Raw genomic sequence first — 13,863 nt, 5'->3', positions numbered from 1 at the left:
TCCCTTCCACCTCCACACTTCTAAGGCTATTATTATTATTATGGGTCCTTTTTAAGGAGAGAGGGATAAAAGTATTTTAAATGGATGACTCTGCTCCTTTGTACTATTCAAATGCTGCTATGTGCCAACCAAAATGCTATGTGTAACATCTATCCAGATAACGAATGCCCAGGGCTTATATATCGAAATCATGATCCAGTAGATGCGGCCTAGCTGGATTTTAAGGCCAGGGTCCAAAAACTTGCCCAATAGGCTTGTCTGTCCTTTGTAAGACTTTTGAACAGACCCCAACATTATAGGAGGGCCTGCTTCTAAGAGACATCTGTTTCAAGAGCCATTTGCCACGCCATCATTGGTGGGCTGGTAAAGTCTGCCATTTCGGCAATCAGAGCGCTTGGTGTTGAAACTCTGAAATAAAAACCATGAGCTACAAGCTCCTCTTCTCAGGAATTCATCACTGGCTACTCCAAATGAGCAAAGCCAGGGGCTGCTGCTTACAGCATGCTGTTTTCAATCTATTATTTCAACGTAACTGGGGAAAAGTTCCAGCTAAGTTAACTTGCAGCTCGACAACGCTCATTATCTTCCACCAAAATCTGAACAAGATATAACCTCTTATTAAAGGTATATCTTTAATAAAGCAAATAAGGTTGGTTTTACTTACAGGTGCTTTAAAATTAAAATACAAAATGTACAGTTCCAGTTTCAAAGCATTAGCTGTTCCTAGAAGTACTGCAAGAATGTTAACTAAGCACCAATCCACCTTGCACTTCGCTGCGTGAAATTCGACGACTGGCAAAATTTGGCTTGCCAAAGTGCAAACAACTTGGGGGGGAAATCACCAGTGTTCAGTAGAAGTGGAAGCAAAGGGTGATGTAGCACCTACTCGCCAGAAACAGATTCACTGGCATTTCTGTTATTTCCTACAACTTAGAAACTGCTAAAGCCTGCAGTTATCACACCATTGTGACCCCAGTTTCGATGCTCTGCAGGAAACTTTAACACAACATATGTACCTGGACTTTGGCCTTAAATCACTGTGGGCGCACAACTGCGACGGACGTTAGGCGGGGGTCCCATGGAACTTTTCAACAGCGTACTTCAGGAAACTCAAAAACCACGTTGTAAGTTCACTAAGTGTTAGCAGAAGGTACAGAACATTAACCATTTACAGACAGAAGCCACACTGATTGTGCCAAGCACGTGACTGTAAAGTTATGCACAGCAAACAACTCTGTAAACATGGTAAGGATAGGTTTTCAGGAAGCATGTTGACAATATCATAAATACAGGCAACATTGGCATTTTCAACCAGCACAAAGAGTAACATTCTGGGCCCGCCAAGAGGGCCCACGGCCACACAAGCAGACGGCAGGTCAGCCTGAACTCCACCCGCCACGACGTTTAGTGTTGTGTATTCTTATTTATATATATATATTTATATTTATATATAATTTGGTATCTTTAATATACACATGTACTTAGTTTGTAGAAAATGGGAACTTAAATGTGCTTTTATCTTCATCAAAAACTATATGCATTTATAACTAATAACTCATTTTACTTGTCAATGTATTAGAATGATATGATTTAAGAAAATATAAAAATAATATTAATACTGTCAAAAACCTTTATACCAGAAAATATTGTGGTTTATAATTACTCTTTCAAAGATGAAATATGAAAATTTAAATAGGTTTTTATAAAGACTTCTCTCACCTCAATTAATTTACAATGGGATAACTATACATATTTACCTTTTTTTTTAACGATTTAAGCACCAGTCATTCCCCCCAGATCCACTTTGGTTGGAAGATAATTCCTAATTCCACAGGTTCACTTATTTAATGGCACATGTTGACTGAAAGGAGTTGCTTTAATTCCTAGCACTACAAAAAATAGTGTTTTAAGTTCTCTCTCTTCTGAGCCAGCTCATGTTTTTACACACTAAGTCTAGCACTGAAATAAGACTTTTAAATATTTGCAAGTAGTCTTAACAATTATTTCATACATTTAAAGAGCACTGTATGGATAATGCCTTTGGCCAAATGTAAAAATATCAAACTTGTGTATTCAAATGTAGTGTTGGCCACAGGGGAGCACAATCCACTTAAAAAAATGACTATGTTGAGCTTTAGCACAGCTTACAGGCGGATTGCACCCCCGGAGTTGGCCAGGAAAAAATTGTGAGAACTGTTTTTGCTTGAATGAAATAACTGGAAATAGCAGTTTTGCCGTTGGTTTTGCACCACTTCTGTGACAAAGACCTCGTGTGGCACGTTAAAAAAAGGAATCCAAGTGAAGACGTTGTATCTTGTTAGTTAGAAATATAAACAAAATGAGTGTTGAGCAAAACTGCTAGATTCTGCTTTGAAATACTCAAATTTGTTTTCGCAAGAAATGGTAACTATAAATCTATATGAAAAAATAGCTATAAAATACAGTGTATTCTGTGTGGTAGTAATGTAGCCATTGGTTAGCAGGGTAGTCCATATGCTTTGAAAACGTCACAGTTTCCGCTCTGTTTTGTGTAACACCTAACATCTTGGCACCGTTTGCTCAGCGCTGTTAAAAAAGGGGGAGTCGGGGTGGTTTTTTTTGGGGGGGGAAGAGAGAGAATGAGAAGGGAGGGAGGGAGAATCACCACTAGAAGCTGTCACTTCACAGAACCACCAGGAGACAGCCACCATGGCACAACGGCAGCACAAAGGGAAATGCACGTCACACCCAAGACTTTGGTCCGGCTAGGAAGAAAAGCCCCCACCCACTCACCCATCCACCCCACCCCACCCCCCTCAGTACTGATGCATGTAGGATGGCCTGCGTTCGTGCTTGACGGGAAACTGTTTGAAGCCCTTGTTCATCTGCTTGTGCTGAGGCGGTGGCAGCGGCGGGGATTGCTGCTGCTGCTGCTGCTGCTGTTGTTGCTGCTGCTGCGCGTAGGCAAAGGTGGAGGAAATCCCTGTCGATGGAGTGCAGTCGTTGGCGGTGGACCAGACGGGCGACGGGAGGATCGGCATGGTGTCGTTCCACTGGCTGGCAGGGTGGTTCATCTGGTACAAGGACATGCTTTGGCTCGGGGGGAGCACGTGCTGCCAGGGAGCCTTCGGAGGCCAGGTTTTGGTTTTATTGTCCTGCACGGGAGACCAGGGACAACTGGTGAGCTTCCTTCCTGCGCTGCCTTTCCCCCCCGACTCCCCAAGGTTTGGTCCTGCTGCAAAGGCCACCCTGTGCAGGACAAGCTCTCTTTCCAAAAGGATGAACGGCCATTGCGCAACGGGATCACAAGAGATTGCATCTCTCTGTCTGCGCCCGCCTCCGCTGACTCCCAAGTCTGGCCCACTGCCCCCCATCTCGTAGTATGGCTGAACAGTTCACTTTGTCCCTTCTAAGCGATGCGCCGAGCTGGACACTCGCGAGTCCATTCAAAACCAGTCCTGCCAAATCAGCAGAACTGGCTCTGCATGCCTTCTCTCAACTTAACCAAGCATAATGAAGCCAAATAACCCAGAAACTATTGTTTATATCAACAGCTGACTGTATTTTCTACTGATGGGCGGGAGAATTGGAGGGCCCCTTCTTCCCGTCCCTCCCTTCCTGTGTTAGCTCCTCCTTCAATCCTTGCTGGGCCTTGTAACCCCCCACCCCACCCCAATCCCGATGCCTCTTTGCCTCCCTTCCTGCCTGAGGTTCCAAAACACAAGTAAGGGACGTTGAACACACTCCGCTGCGCCTCCTGTCACATTGAGCAAGACTTCCTGCCCCCCCCCAAGTGGGCTTCCAGAGAAGAGGGCGTGGAGCCCTGCCTCCCCAGCAGATCACATTCCCACCAGGAGATGGGAGATCAAACTCCCATCTGGGAGATTGATGGGAGGGGCAGCAGCTTGTCCAGCACCTCCCATCAATCCCATGCCTTCCTCATGACCACATAATTAGAGGGGCCCTCAAAAAGAGGACCTCAATGCACTTCACTGGTCTTGAAATCTGGGAAGAAATTACGTTCAGGGCCAAAATCCAGGTCACCAATTTTTCCCTCCATGCAGAAAGCCTTTGGAAAAAGACGCCGGCAAGTCAGTGAAAGGCCCACCGTCACCAACCACCCTTTAAAAAGGCCATACTCAGCCCGGTCCTTGCCTGATTGTGATCGTCCACCGTAGACAGGAGTGGTGGGGAAGGAAGTGTGCTTGGGTCTTGCTCTCCACTGCTGTGTTTCCTGTGGAAATATTTATTCAGTGATTTCCCAGCGCCCCCCCCACCTTCTGTTAAATAACAGTAATGCCTTAAATGGAAAAACACACAGAAGCTGATGGAACAGATACTGAGGCCATGGAGAGTTGGGAAATGGGCTTTTATACCTTACCCTTCGCCATTAGCAAAGTTCTGCATATCTGCAAGTTCTCGCACGTCCTTCTGAGACAGCTGGAAGAACTTACACTCTCCCTGTTTTCATTTGCTTTCTCAATGGCCAGGATTAAGCGAACTCTCTGCCCGTTTCAGAAGGCAGCTGATGCACAATCTAACAGCAACCTTGCTGGGTCAGACCAAGGGCTGGTCTGGGAATCCGGCACATCAACTGTGGCGCAGCTGATGCTTTGTTACCCATCAGCTGCATCTGACCTTCTGAGGCAGAACATCTTTGAGCACAAGACTCTTCAGTTTTTCCTGACCACTCGGCACCCATTCTCGGGCAGGGCTGCTGCACATGCCCTCCTGGTAAGTCTTGGGCCTGGTTCTCATTATCCAGTTCACATGCCAATGGGGTCTGGATCGATTTGGGCCAAACCTATTCCAAATCAAGATTCACAGAGATAGTCCTCCCATTCAAACATGCAAGGACATAAAAATGCTATTAACTTTTTTGTTATGAAAAACATGAAGACGTGGCAGATCCTAAAGAAGAGACTGACCCTGGCAAACTGTAGATTGGAAGCTCTGGGATCTCTGTTCTGGAACTACATACCAAGTTTGCTTCCCCTGCTTAAGAACATTTTCTAAATCCCACCCCATCCTGCTCCGCAAGACTGTTTCATCTTGCCAACTCATGTCCTGGCACAGCCCCCTGACCCGTGGCACCTTCCAAAAACACCTAGAAGACTGCTCAAGCTTTGCATTGGGAGAACCCAGAGGACAAAACCAGCAGAGTGGGTGTGGAGGGGCATCAATCCTCTTGAATCGGGTGGCGAAGAAGAAGCATCAGTCCACCAATGCTTTACTCAGGCATTTTAAAAAGGGCGAAATGAGAAATGGCCCATCACTGGGGTCCTTTTGTTCACATGGAAAGCTTCGTTTTGATAAAGAGAGCATTCTTCTGTCTACTGAGCGGGCAGGGAGTGGGGGAAGCGTTCTCAATGCCAGCCAGAATCTAGATTTTACTGAATTTACTTCTGAATAAGAGATACACAATAATGGCCAGGCTTTGAGAAAAACGGAACAAAAAACAAAATAAATAAATAAATAATTTAAGAAGATAAATATATCTTAAAAGATTATTTTAATGTGAGCTTTCGTGGACAAGTTCACTTCTTCAGATATGCTTTGAGAAAAACCTTAACGAGCTGTTCAGGGTGCAATTGTTGCCAAACTTGACAATTTCACCATGGTAACAACACGGGGGGGGGGGTTGTCAGTCAGTCAGTGCTATGGAGACCTGCAGCTATCCAGACAACCAGTGTTGTCTTGAATCTCTCTTTCAGTTCCATTCGAAAGCATGGGAAAGCAGTGACTCAAGACAGCTCATCTCCTATTCTCTTCCCAGTTTCCATCGCCCAGGTGCCTACAGGTAGGCAGGAATAACTCTCACTGAACACCTTCAGAGAAAAGTAAACCATCTACAGCCAGAAACCGAAGACCCTAGTTTGTGCCTGGCTCCTGGTTCTTTTCTTTTCTTCTTTTTTTTTGGAAACGGTAACTCACTTCAGGGAGGGAAGTGTGGGTCCCAAAACAGCTGACGGGAGAGGCTTTCCGATTCCCAGACCTAGATTGCTAGGTGACTCATACTTGGGCAAAGGAAAGCTTTCAAACCGTCAGCATTATCCTTTCAACTTCTGCCGGCAAGATGGCAATCTTCCAGCAACATCCAAACTTCTCCCTTGCCGTTTGCCCAGACCTTTGACAGCATCTCCCAACGTACCTTCTCTGTTTGACGGCAGCAATGATGTCTGGCCCTGAGAACATGGAAAACAGGCTGTCTCCATTGGCAGAGGAGGTTTCGTCGCTGGAACTGGCCGAGTCTCCCTGAGTACCTGACCAGCTGCTTGTCATCTCCCTGAGAAAGGAAGCAGAGAAGCACAAGCAAGAGGCGTGAGGAGACAGCAAGCGGGAAGGACTCGCTCTTTCCAGTTGCTCTTAACTGGTAATGAGCTAAAACAGAGTTGGCTGTCTTTCTAAATCTCCCTAAAAGACCCTCTGGAGAAATTTTGAGAACAGGAAGAAAGCAAACAGGCCCGCTTATCGTGCAACAATACTTTTGTTAAAACAGGGTGTTTGCAATTCACGGCTTGTCTTAAGGATCCTGATCTTATTCCCTTAAGCCTCAGGACCCAAGTGGAACACATACACATCATCCTCATCCTGCACCTGCCCTCCTCCATTCAGAAGAGATGGGGCCTAGGCGTTGAAACAAAATAAAACGACTCAGTCTTGGAGCAAAACATTAAAAATAAACCAACAAACAACAACAACAACAGCAAAATCTGGTTAGGGAAAGCAATTAGGTGGTCACATCTTAGGACTGCCTGTAAAGCAGGAAAGGGCGCTGCGGAGGGGCTCCTTACCCTTCCGTGAAATACTCTGGAAAGGGCCAAGTTCTGTGGGGGTCATCAGGGTGAGCCCAGTTGCCGCGCGTATTGCCGGGACGACGGAAGTGCTGCGCCTGCCTTTTCTGCTGCATGGCCTGGCTCACCCCGGCCACGTAGCGGGCAAACTCTGGATCCGAGCCAACTGGACAGGGAGAGAGAAACCCAACGATCAGAGGCGGATGTAACCTGCCTATTTGGTATCCCGTCCCAAGCACCAAGCCTCTATCCCTCGACATGCACATGCCTCTCCACCCAAAGGAAGCCCGTGGGCAGTCTGTTGGAAGGACTGTTCCAGGGCTGAACATGAAGCACTTGATGGAGAAGTGGGTAGAATAAGCTAGGTAAAGGAAGTCCCAGCCCCGCAGCCTCCACTCGTTGCCAAGAGAGGCCGCTTAGAGAGCAGACAAATCAAGTTACCTGTAAATCTACAGGGAGAGCTCAAGGCCTTGGCACCCTATTCCGCTTTGGCAAAACTAACTCCAGAAGCGCATTCCTATGAGGAAGACTGGTCTCCCTCACAAACAGAGAAGAGAGGGGAAAACATATGCAAGGAGCAGATCCAAGAAAGGAGGAGGTCTCCTCTCCAGAATACTTCTGGCCTCCTTGGCTGAGAACCGGCTAAAGGAATGCTTAGTTCCCCCTTCCATCATGCACGGAAGAGCCCAAGCAAAGCAAACGTATTCAGATGTTTTTCGCTCAAAAAAGGTCAGCCCTGGCAAGGTGAGAACTCCATCACAGGTGACCCAAAGGGAAAGGTGCTTGCTTTGGAAACAAGGTGGGGGTTCCAGAGCACAACAAGCAGCCATTCGTTCCCCAGGGCACATCAGCATGGACAGGAACCGTGGAATGCCCCTTCCACCCCGTGCACATAAAATACAACTGGGCATCCAGGCAGGAGGAGGGGGACCACCCTGGCCGAAAGGCAGGCCGGGGGAGCAACGTTTAAATCAAGAACCTTCGGCTTCCTGTGTCTATTAGCTGGGTTTTCCGTCCTCCCGTCATAAATCTCCCCACCCGTGGGCAGCATCCGACATGTTCACCTCCAGCCTCCGACGCACATGCGACGCAACGGTGTTTATTCTCTGCCAAACAGCCTCGCAGAAGAAGCACCCACCTGCCGGATCAAAAGGCAAGAACTCTCCCAGCATCCCAAAGAGCCCCTCGCTCTGGTCGCGGTTGGGCCACGTGTTGTTCCTCGGCCCCGGCGGCTTTTGCCCCAGCATCTCCGACATCACGTTGTCCATGTAGCTGTTCACCAGACCTAAGCTGTACAGGTCGGAGCTCAGGTCGGAAAAGGCGTTGCTGCTCCACTGAGGCATGGGGGACAAGCCCGGAGCCACGCTCTGGGAGGCTTGCTGGCTGGAAGGGGTCGGCCATTTGCCAGGACCCGGGCGCGGAGGCGGCGGCTGCTGCTGTTGCTGCGACCCAAAGGGCTGGAGCAAATGGGGGTAGTACGGCGGTGGCAGCGACGGTGGGGGCTTCTGGGACGGCTGCTGTGGCGGCGGCGGCGGTGGCAGCCCCTGGTGGAGGTGGTGCAAAGGGGTGTGAGAGGAGGACTGAGGCTGCTGCTGCACAGCCGCCGGCTTGTGCTCTGGCGCCGCTGGCGAGGACGCCGCAGAGTTCCTCCTTTTCACCATGGGGGAGGCCTGCTGGGACTTGCCCATGTTGAAGCCCGAGAGGAAATCGATCACCTCCTGCATCTCTTGGTCCGTCGGCAAGTTCATGCCTTTGCCGTCCTTGCCCTCTTCGGCTTTGCTGCCGCCGTCCCGCCTCTCCAGGAGGAGCCCGTTGACCAGCGGGTGGCCGGAGCTCTGGACCGTCTGGGCCGACTCCACAGCCCGCGGGAAGTTGCCGATGTTCAGGATACTTTGCAGCCGGGTATCCGCGGCGCCGGGCATCATCTTCGCTTTATCCTCTGAGTTGTTGGTTATAAAAAGGTTTTTGGAAGGTGTGGTGGGAATGGAGTAACTCCCACTGTTTGAAGTTTTCTTTGTAAACCGAGAAGTCAACTTTGAGAAAGTCTTTTGCAAGCCACCCGTGGATTTGCTGCCATTTCCAGATGGTAAGTCAATGTGACCCCCAAAATCAGAGATCTCACGCTGGAGCTGGATCTGAATACAGGGTAACGCTTGCTCTCTGTTTAAACAACACAACGAAAACATTGTTTTAGGCAAAAAGCAGCTTCCTAAAGCAGGTACCGTCATTAGAATTAAGACATTACATACGATCCTCTCAAGGATTCCTCGTAATGGCACAAAACAACAAAGAACCCTCTTTCAAAAAGCCGCACCAGTCTGGGCAGAGCGTTTCCTCTCGACAGCGTGCCAATATTCCGCCAAAGAAGCGCACCAACTAGTGAGCAGCCTTTCCAAACGTCTGAACATGGGTGGCCCTTTCTACACAAACATGATGACACCGTTTTGAAAACCGAGAAGTGCTGTTCTAAAGATAGAGGCACCCTCGAGGGAGGCGAGGGAGTCCATGCGCTGAGCAAGCGGCCTGTCCCGCTGGATTGGTATTTCTTTGCCAGGGAGACAGGGATGCGAAGGAAGGCAGCCCCGGGGAAGAGAAGGGAGGCAACAGGAGGCAGCTCAGGCCACCCTGGGGTGGATGGAGAGAAGGGACATCCCTGCCCCGGGGGGGGGCAGATTGTGTGAAGGAAGAAAGGTATGTTTTAACTCGGGGATTTCACAGCCACAGTTGCTGCAGGTTGGCGGGGTCCCCAGGAACAGGAAGTCTCCTCTGGGAGACCGCAATGCTTGCTCTGTTAACCAGCACCCCAGGAGAAGAGGAATCCATGATGGCAAAGCCAACCCTGGGAAAGCAACCTTGGTGGGCGGGCAGGTGGGTTGGAGAGTGGTAGCAGCAGAGGAGCCTGACAGAAGCCTAGGGATACTAGCAACCACATTTGCCCCATTCTCCTGCTTCGCTACTCCCAGGCAATGTAAGGCCATGGTCCATCTGCAGCTGGGCCTTAAGTCTTCACATGACCCGCAGATACCACATTTGTTCTTTACAAGGCTGCCAAGTTATCCTGAATGGCTGTTGTCCAGCCATGTCAGCCGGGTCCATGGTCTTATCGGGCTAGCCTTTACACAGCCGTAAAGACGCTTCATCTCCACCTTCTCCCGTTCCACTGCTCCTCTGCCGGGTCAGGCTACCTACCTCCCTTCCTTCCACCGATGTAGGTCAAACACCGCAGTATACAACACGTCCACCAGCCCCAAGGTCTTCTCCGGATCCAGGCTCCTCTGCAGCAGCGACATGGTGGCGGGATCTTCCTTTAGGCACCTGAGAAAGAAGTCTGTGACTTAAATACATACATACATACACACACACACAAGGTTTCAAGCAGGACTTAAAAGAGGATTCACACTTGCCAAAGAATTATTCCTCCTTGACAACAGGCCCTTGGCTCTTTTTTTAGGAGAAGTGCAGGATATAAAGATTTCAAATAAATAAATAAATAAATTGTAATTTCTCCTTTTTTTAAAAAAAGTTGGATTTTCTTACACAGTAACCATAATTACCAAGTGGATGGGACTTGAACCACAATTCTGGAGCCTTCTAAACTGATCTGTGGTGCATAGGCTTCTTTGTTTTCAATCTGTGCTGTATCCACAACCACCTAATCACGGAGGAAAAACAAGAAGAGATGAGATCCTGGCATTTTAAACTGGCAACTCTTTCCTTCTTTTTAGCTTTCTCATCAACACAGAACATTATTCCATTCACTAGCGAAAAAGGCCCTCCCAGTCATGGCTAAAGCAGCCCTACAAGGGGCTCGTCCCTAGCTCACTGGCAGGCAACTACCTGGCTGTCAGGATGTGGCACACATGAGGAGCTTTCCAATTTGGGTTCTGCGAATTCAGGAATTTCCTTCCATTTGCAAGGGGGGGAAAAAGAATCACAAAAGTCTAGTGGCACCTTTAAGATTCAGGCACCTATTTCTGTCTGAGCTTTCACAAACTCAACCCATTTTCTTCGGGGGTCAGTGTCCCCTGAGGAAGTGAATGGTCACCAAGTAAACCCACACCAGAATTATTCTTAGTCTTAAAGGTGCAACTGCGTTTTTTTGCTCTTGCTTTGCTTTATTTATTGCTGAAACAGACAAGCACAGCTAATGTCCTGGAAATGATTTACTGCAATTATCCCGAAAGGTAACATTTGATGAAAAAGAGGGTCATCTTCAAATAGGGTGGCCCAGTCAACATCTTCCTCTGCTACAACTGGCAATCCGGCCGCTCTGCCTGTCCCTCTTTTGGGAGGCCATGTCTGGATCTCTCACCCCCACTCACTACCACCAATGGCTGTCATCTAGGATTCACAGTAAGATCATCCCGCCTTCTAGCCAGAGCCTTAGGCTGCTGCTGCAAAATTTGGTCTGGTACGAAAACACAGAACTTTATTGCTACCGCGGCTCTTGTCAGGACAAGAAAGATCCACCGAAGTCTCACAGACACAGCAACGGGCCCTCTTCATGTTTTGGTCAATTCATGACTGCTTACCAGGCCAGCTTGTCCAAACAGCAGCTGTACGGCCGTCTTGCAGGCCCCGCGCCATGTAGAAGGGCAAACCTGGTTCAGCACTTCAGTCACAGGAGAGTCGTCCCGTGGCGTCATTCCATTATGGTACCCTGCCTCTTTAATCAGCTGTATCATCGTGTGCTATCAAAGGAAAAAAAAGGGGGGGGGAATGAATGCTATGAACAAAGCCAATTACAGATGGCATATCCTCTGTCCTGTCCAGCACATTTATCCTACGGGTGACTCCAGTCCCTTTTTTCGTCCATTACAATGACCCAAGGCCACCACCACCCCCACTATCTCCAGCACTTTCCAAGAGACTGGCTGTTCCCGGTGGTCACCGATCTCAATGCCCGTGTGTCTGACCAGGGTTAGGAAAGCAGAAATAGCTGGCAAACATACATTCAGGAACTGTGTCCAATCTACTTTGGTTTGGATTCCTGCCTTCAGCAGGGGGTTGGAATCGATGGCCTTACAGGCCCCTTCCAACTCCATGATGCTACAATGCTATGAAATCTTCAAAGCAGTTAGCTTGAGAGTGACCAGCTTCAGAAGTAAAACAGTCCCTGGAGAGTGCATTATCATTCCACAACAGCAATCAACAGGGAAGAGATAAGGGAACCAACCCAGTCAGGGTGCATTAATTTACAAGGAAGATATGCCGTTGACTTCTGGGTTTGCATGCAAACCTTCTATGCTTGGATCTCCACAGCCTAGGGTTATTCAATGGCTCGTTACTAGTGATATCTGGATACAGTATCTTCCTTTTTTAAAAAAAAAATCTTGAAACAAAAGACATTCTAATCTGTTTTACATCTGCTTTGTAGATTGTGTCTCTCCAGCCTTTTCAAATTATGTTATAATTACTACCTACGCCATTTCCCACAGGAAGATGCTACAGGTCAAAACCTGTCCACGGATGGTTGAGTTTCTTATAGTTATATTTAAATTAGTGTGTCCCTACTTTATATCAAATATTTATCTGGTTACTGTCTTTTTAAGAAAATTCCTTCCTCCTTTATGTTGCATGTTGAAGCCAGGCTTCCTCCTTTTTATTTGATCAAAACTGGAAGACACTCTCCATAGGTAAAAATGTCAAATCCTGATCAGGTAACAAGCTTTCATGGTTTTAAAACAGCGGCAATAGGTGGTTACTGTTCCCCAGATGTTGTGGTAAGCAGGTGCCCAATTTCTGAGCACACAGGATACAACATCCTCAGTCAAGAAAGGCAGGATGATTGTAACAGCAGCAAAATCCAAATCCAAGTTTTTAATAGAAATTAACACTCAGTAAAAAAAACACGAGTGGATTTCACGACACAAGCAAGGTCTTCCGTGTCCTTACCGTTTTCAGCTTCAGGTTATCGGCGGCAGACTCGTTAAAGGAGATGCCTTTCAGGAAGTGGGCGCCGATCTGAACAGGGACTGTTGGGAGCTCACACTGGATAGGCTGAGAAGGGGTCTGTCTGCGCCCGGTCTGCTGGGCTTCAACCTCACTGCAGCAGCCCTGGAGAAACAGAGCACCCAAGCTATGCGTAAGAGGAGGAGTCCAACGGCAAGCTGCCCAGCACAACAGCACAAAAGAATCGGCAGCCCTACCTGCAAACTTGCTTCGATCGCCTTTGGGTTCAAGTGGAAGCCGGCTTTCATTGCATATTCACAGTGACCCAAGCTGTCCAATGCAGCTTTATACGCCTGGTTGAGAGAAAAAAAAATCAGCTTTCATCCTAGAATGGCTGGACAAGGGTTTAACTCTCTGGCTGCAGCACCAGAGGTTGGGAGTTCGATCCCCCCCCACCCCACCCTGGACCTCATTAACAAGGGCTGCACTCGATGATCCACAGAGTCCCTTCCAGTTTTGCGGTTCTAAGATTATTCTAATATTATCATCATCATGCAGTTAAGAAACAAGAGCTTCTCTATATTATTAACTTCATTAAGCTTTAAAGAAAGGGGAACTCTCTCCCCGCAACACTACTGAATCCCACACGACTTTCCTTTTGTGGAAGCAGGAAGGCTTCCTGGGAAGCAGAAAGGTGTCCTCTGGGATCAAAATCCTCCACTGCAAATCTTCCATTTCCTCAGTAAGTCAATCTTAAGTCTTTTTTTTAAAAAATACAAGGCAGCGGACGGCCCTCCAGTCCTTCCCCACCTAAAGATGTAAAGAAAACCGCAGCCTCCACACGGACTGACCTGCAAAGCGCTGTCTATTTTCAAGTTCAGTTCTTTGAGCTGATGCTCTGGGATGGCCACGCTCTGGGAGCAGAAGAGTTGCTGGACCTCAATTCCAGCCAGGCAGCCGTCGCCCCCCCTCTCTCGTAACCGTGACGTGGCCTTTGAACAGAGAGTGCAAAACAGGAGTAACGGGTGAGACAAAACAGCAGCGGCTAAAACAAAAAGGACAGGAACGGCTTTGAAGCGCCGTCCAACTGGATTACAAGAAAAGTCAAATTTCACAATCTGAGTATCATATTATATGCTAGCAAAATGTTTTTTTTAAATTAACCAGAAAAAGGGAAACAAGAGACCTGTAAGGGCTG

General features: G+C 48.0%; 1 protein-coding gene across 3 annotated transcripts in view; it reads right to left on the bottom strand.

Annotated features, from left to right (window-relative positions):
• Window positions 1-613: 613 nt before the first annotated feature.
• The window catches only part of GARRE1 (granule associated Rac and RHOG effector 1), a 44,985-nt gene continuing 31,735 nt past the window's right edge, over window positions 614-13,863 (bottom strand). For all 3 annotated transcript variants that reach the window (XM_072980623.2, XM_072980626.2, XM_072980625.2), the window contains 11 exons: window positions 13,517-13,657; window positions 12,923-13,018; window positions 12,669-12,830; window positions 11,306-11,464; window positions 10,328-10,425; window positions 9,963-10,088; window positions 7,912-8,933; window positions 6,774-6,939; window positions 6,131-6,265; window positions 4,135-4,213; window positions 614-3,134 (listed from right to left, as the gene is read on the bottom strand). In XM_072980623.2, coding sequence (XP_072836724.2) covers window positions 2,796-3,134; window positions 4,135-4,213; window positions 6,131-6,265; window positions 6,774-6,939; window positions 7,912-8,933; window positions 9,963-10,088; window positions 10,328-10,425; window positions 11,306-11,464; window positions 12,669-12,830; window positions 12,923-13,018; window positions 13,517-13,657 — 2,523 coding nt within the window. In that variant the 3' untranslated portion in view covers window positions 614-2,795. The remainder of the gene's footprint in view (window positions 3,135-4,134; window positions 4,214-6,130; window positions 6,266-6,773; window positions 6,940-7,911; window positions 8,934-9,962; window positions 10,089-10,327; window positions 10,426-11,305; window positions 11,465-12,668; window positions 12,831-12,922; window positions 13,019-13,516; window positions 13,658-13,863) is intronic.

The sequence above is a fragment of the Pogona vitticeps genome, chromosome 10 (genome assembly GCF_051106095.1).
Source record: "Pogona vitticeps strain Pit_001003342236 chromosome 10, PviZW2.1, whole genome shotgun sequence".
NCBI lineage: Eukaryota > Metazoa > Chordata > Lepidosauria > Squamata > Agamidae > Pogona > Pogona vitticeps.
The sequence above is the reverse complement of the archived record's forward strand: the minus strand, read 5'-3'. Positions and strand labels throughout refer to the sequence as shown.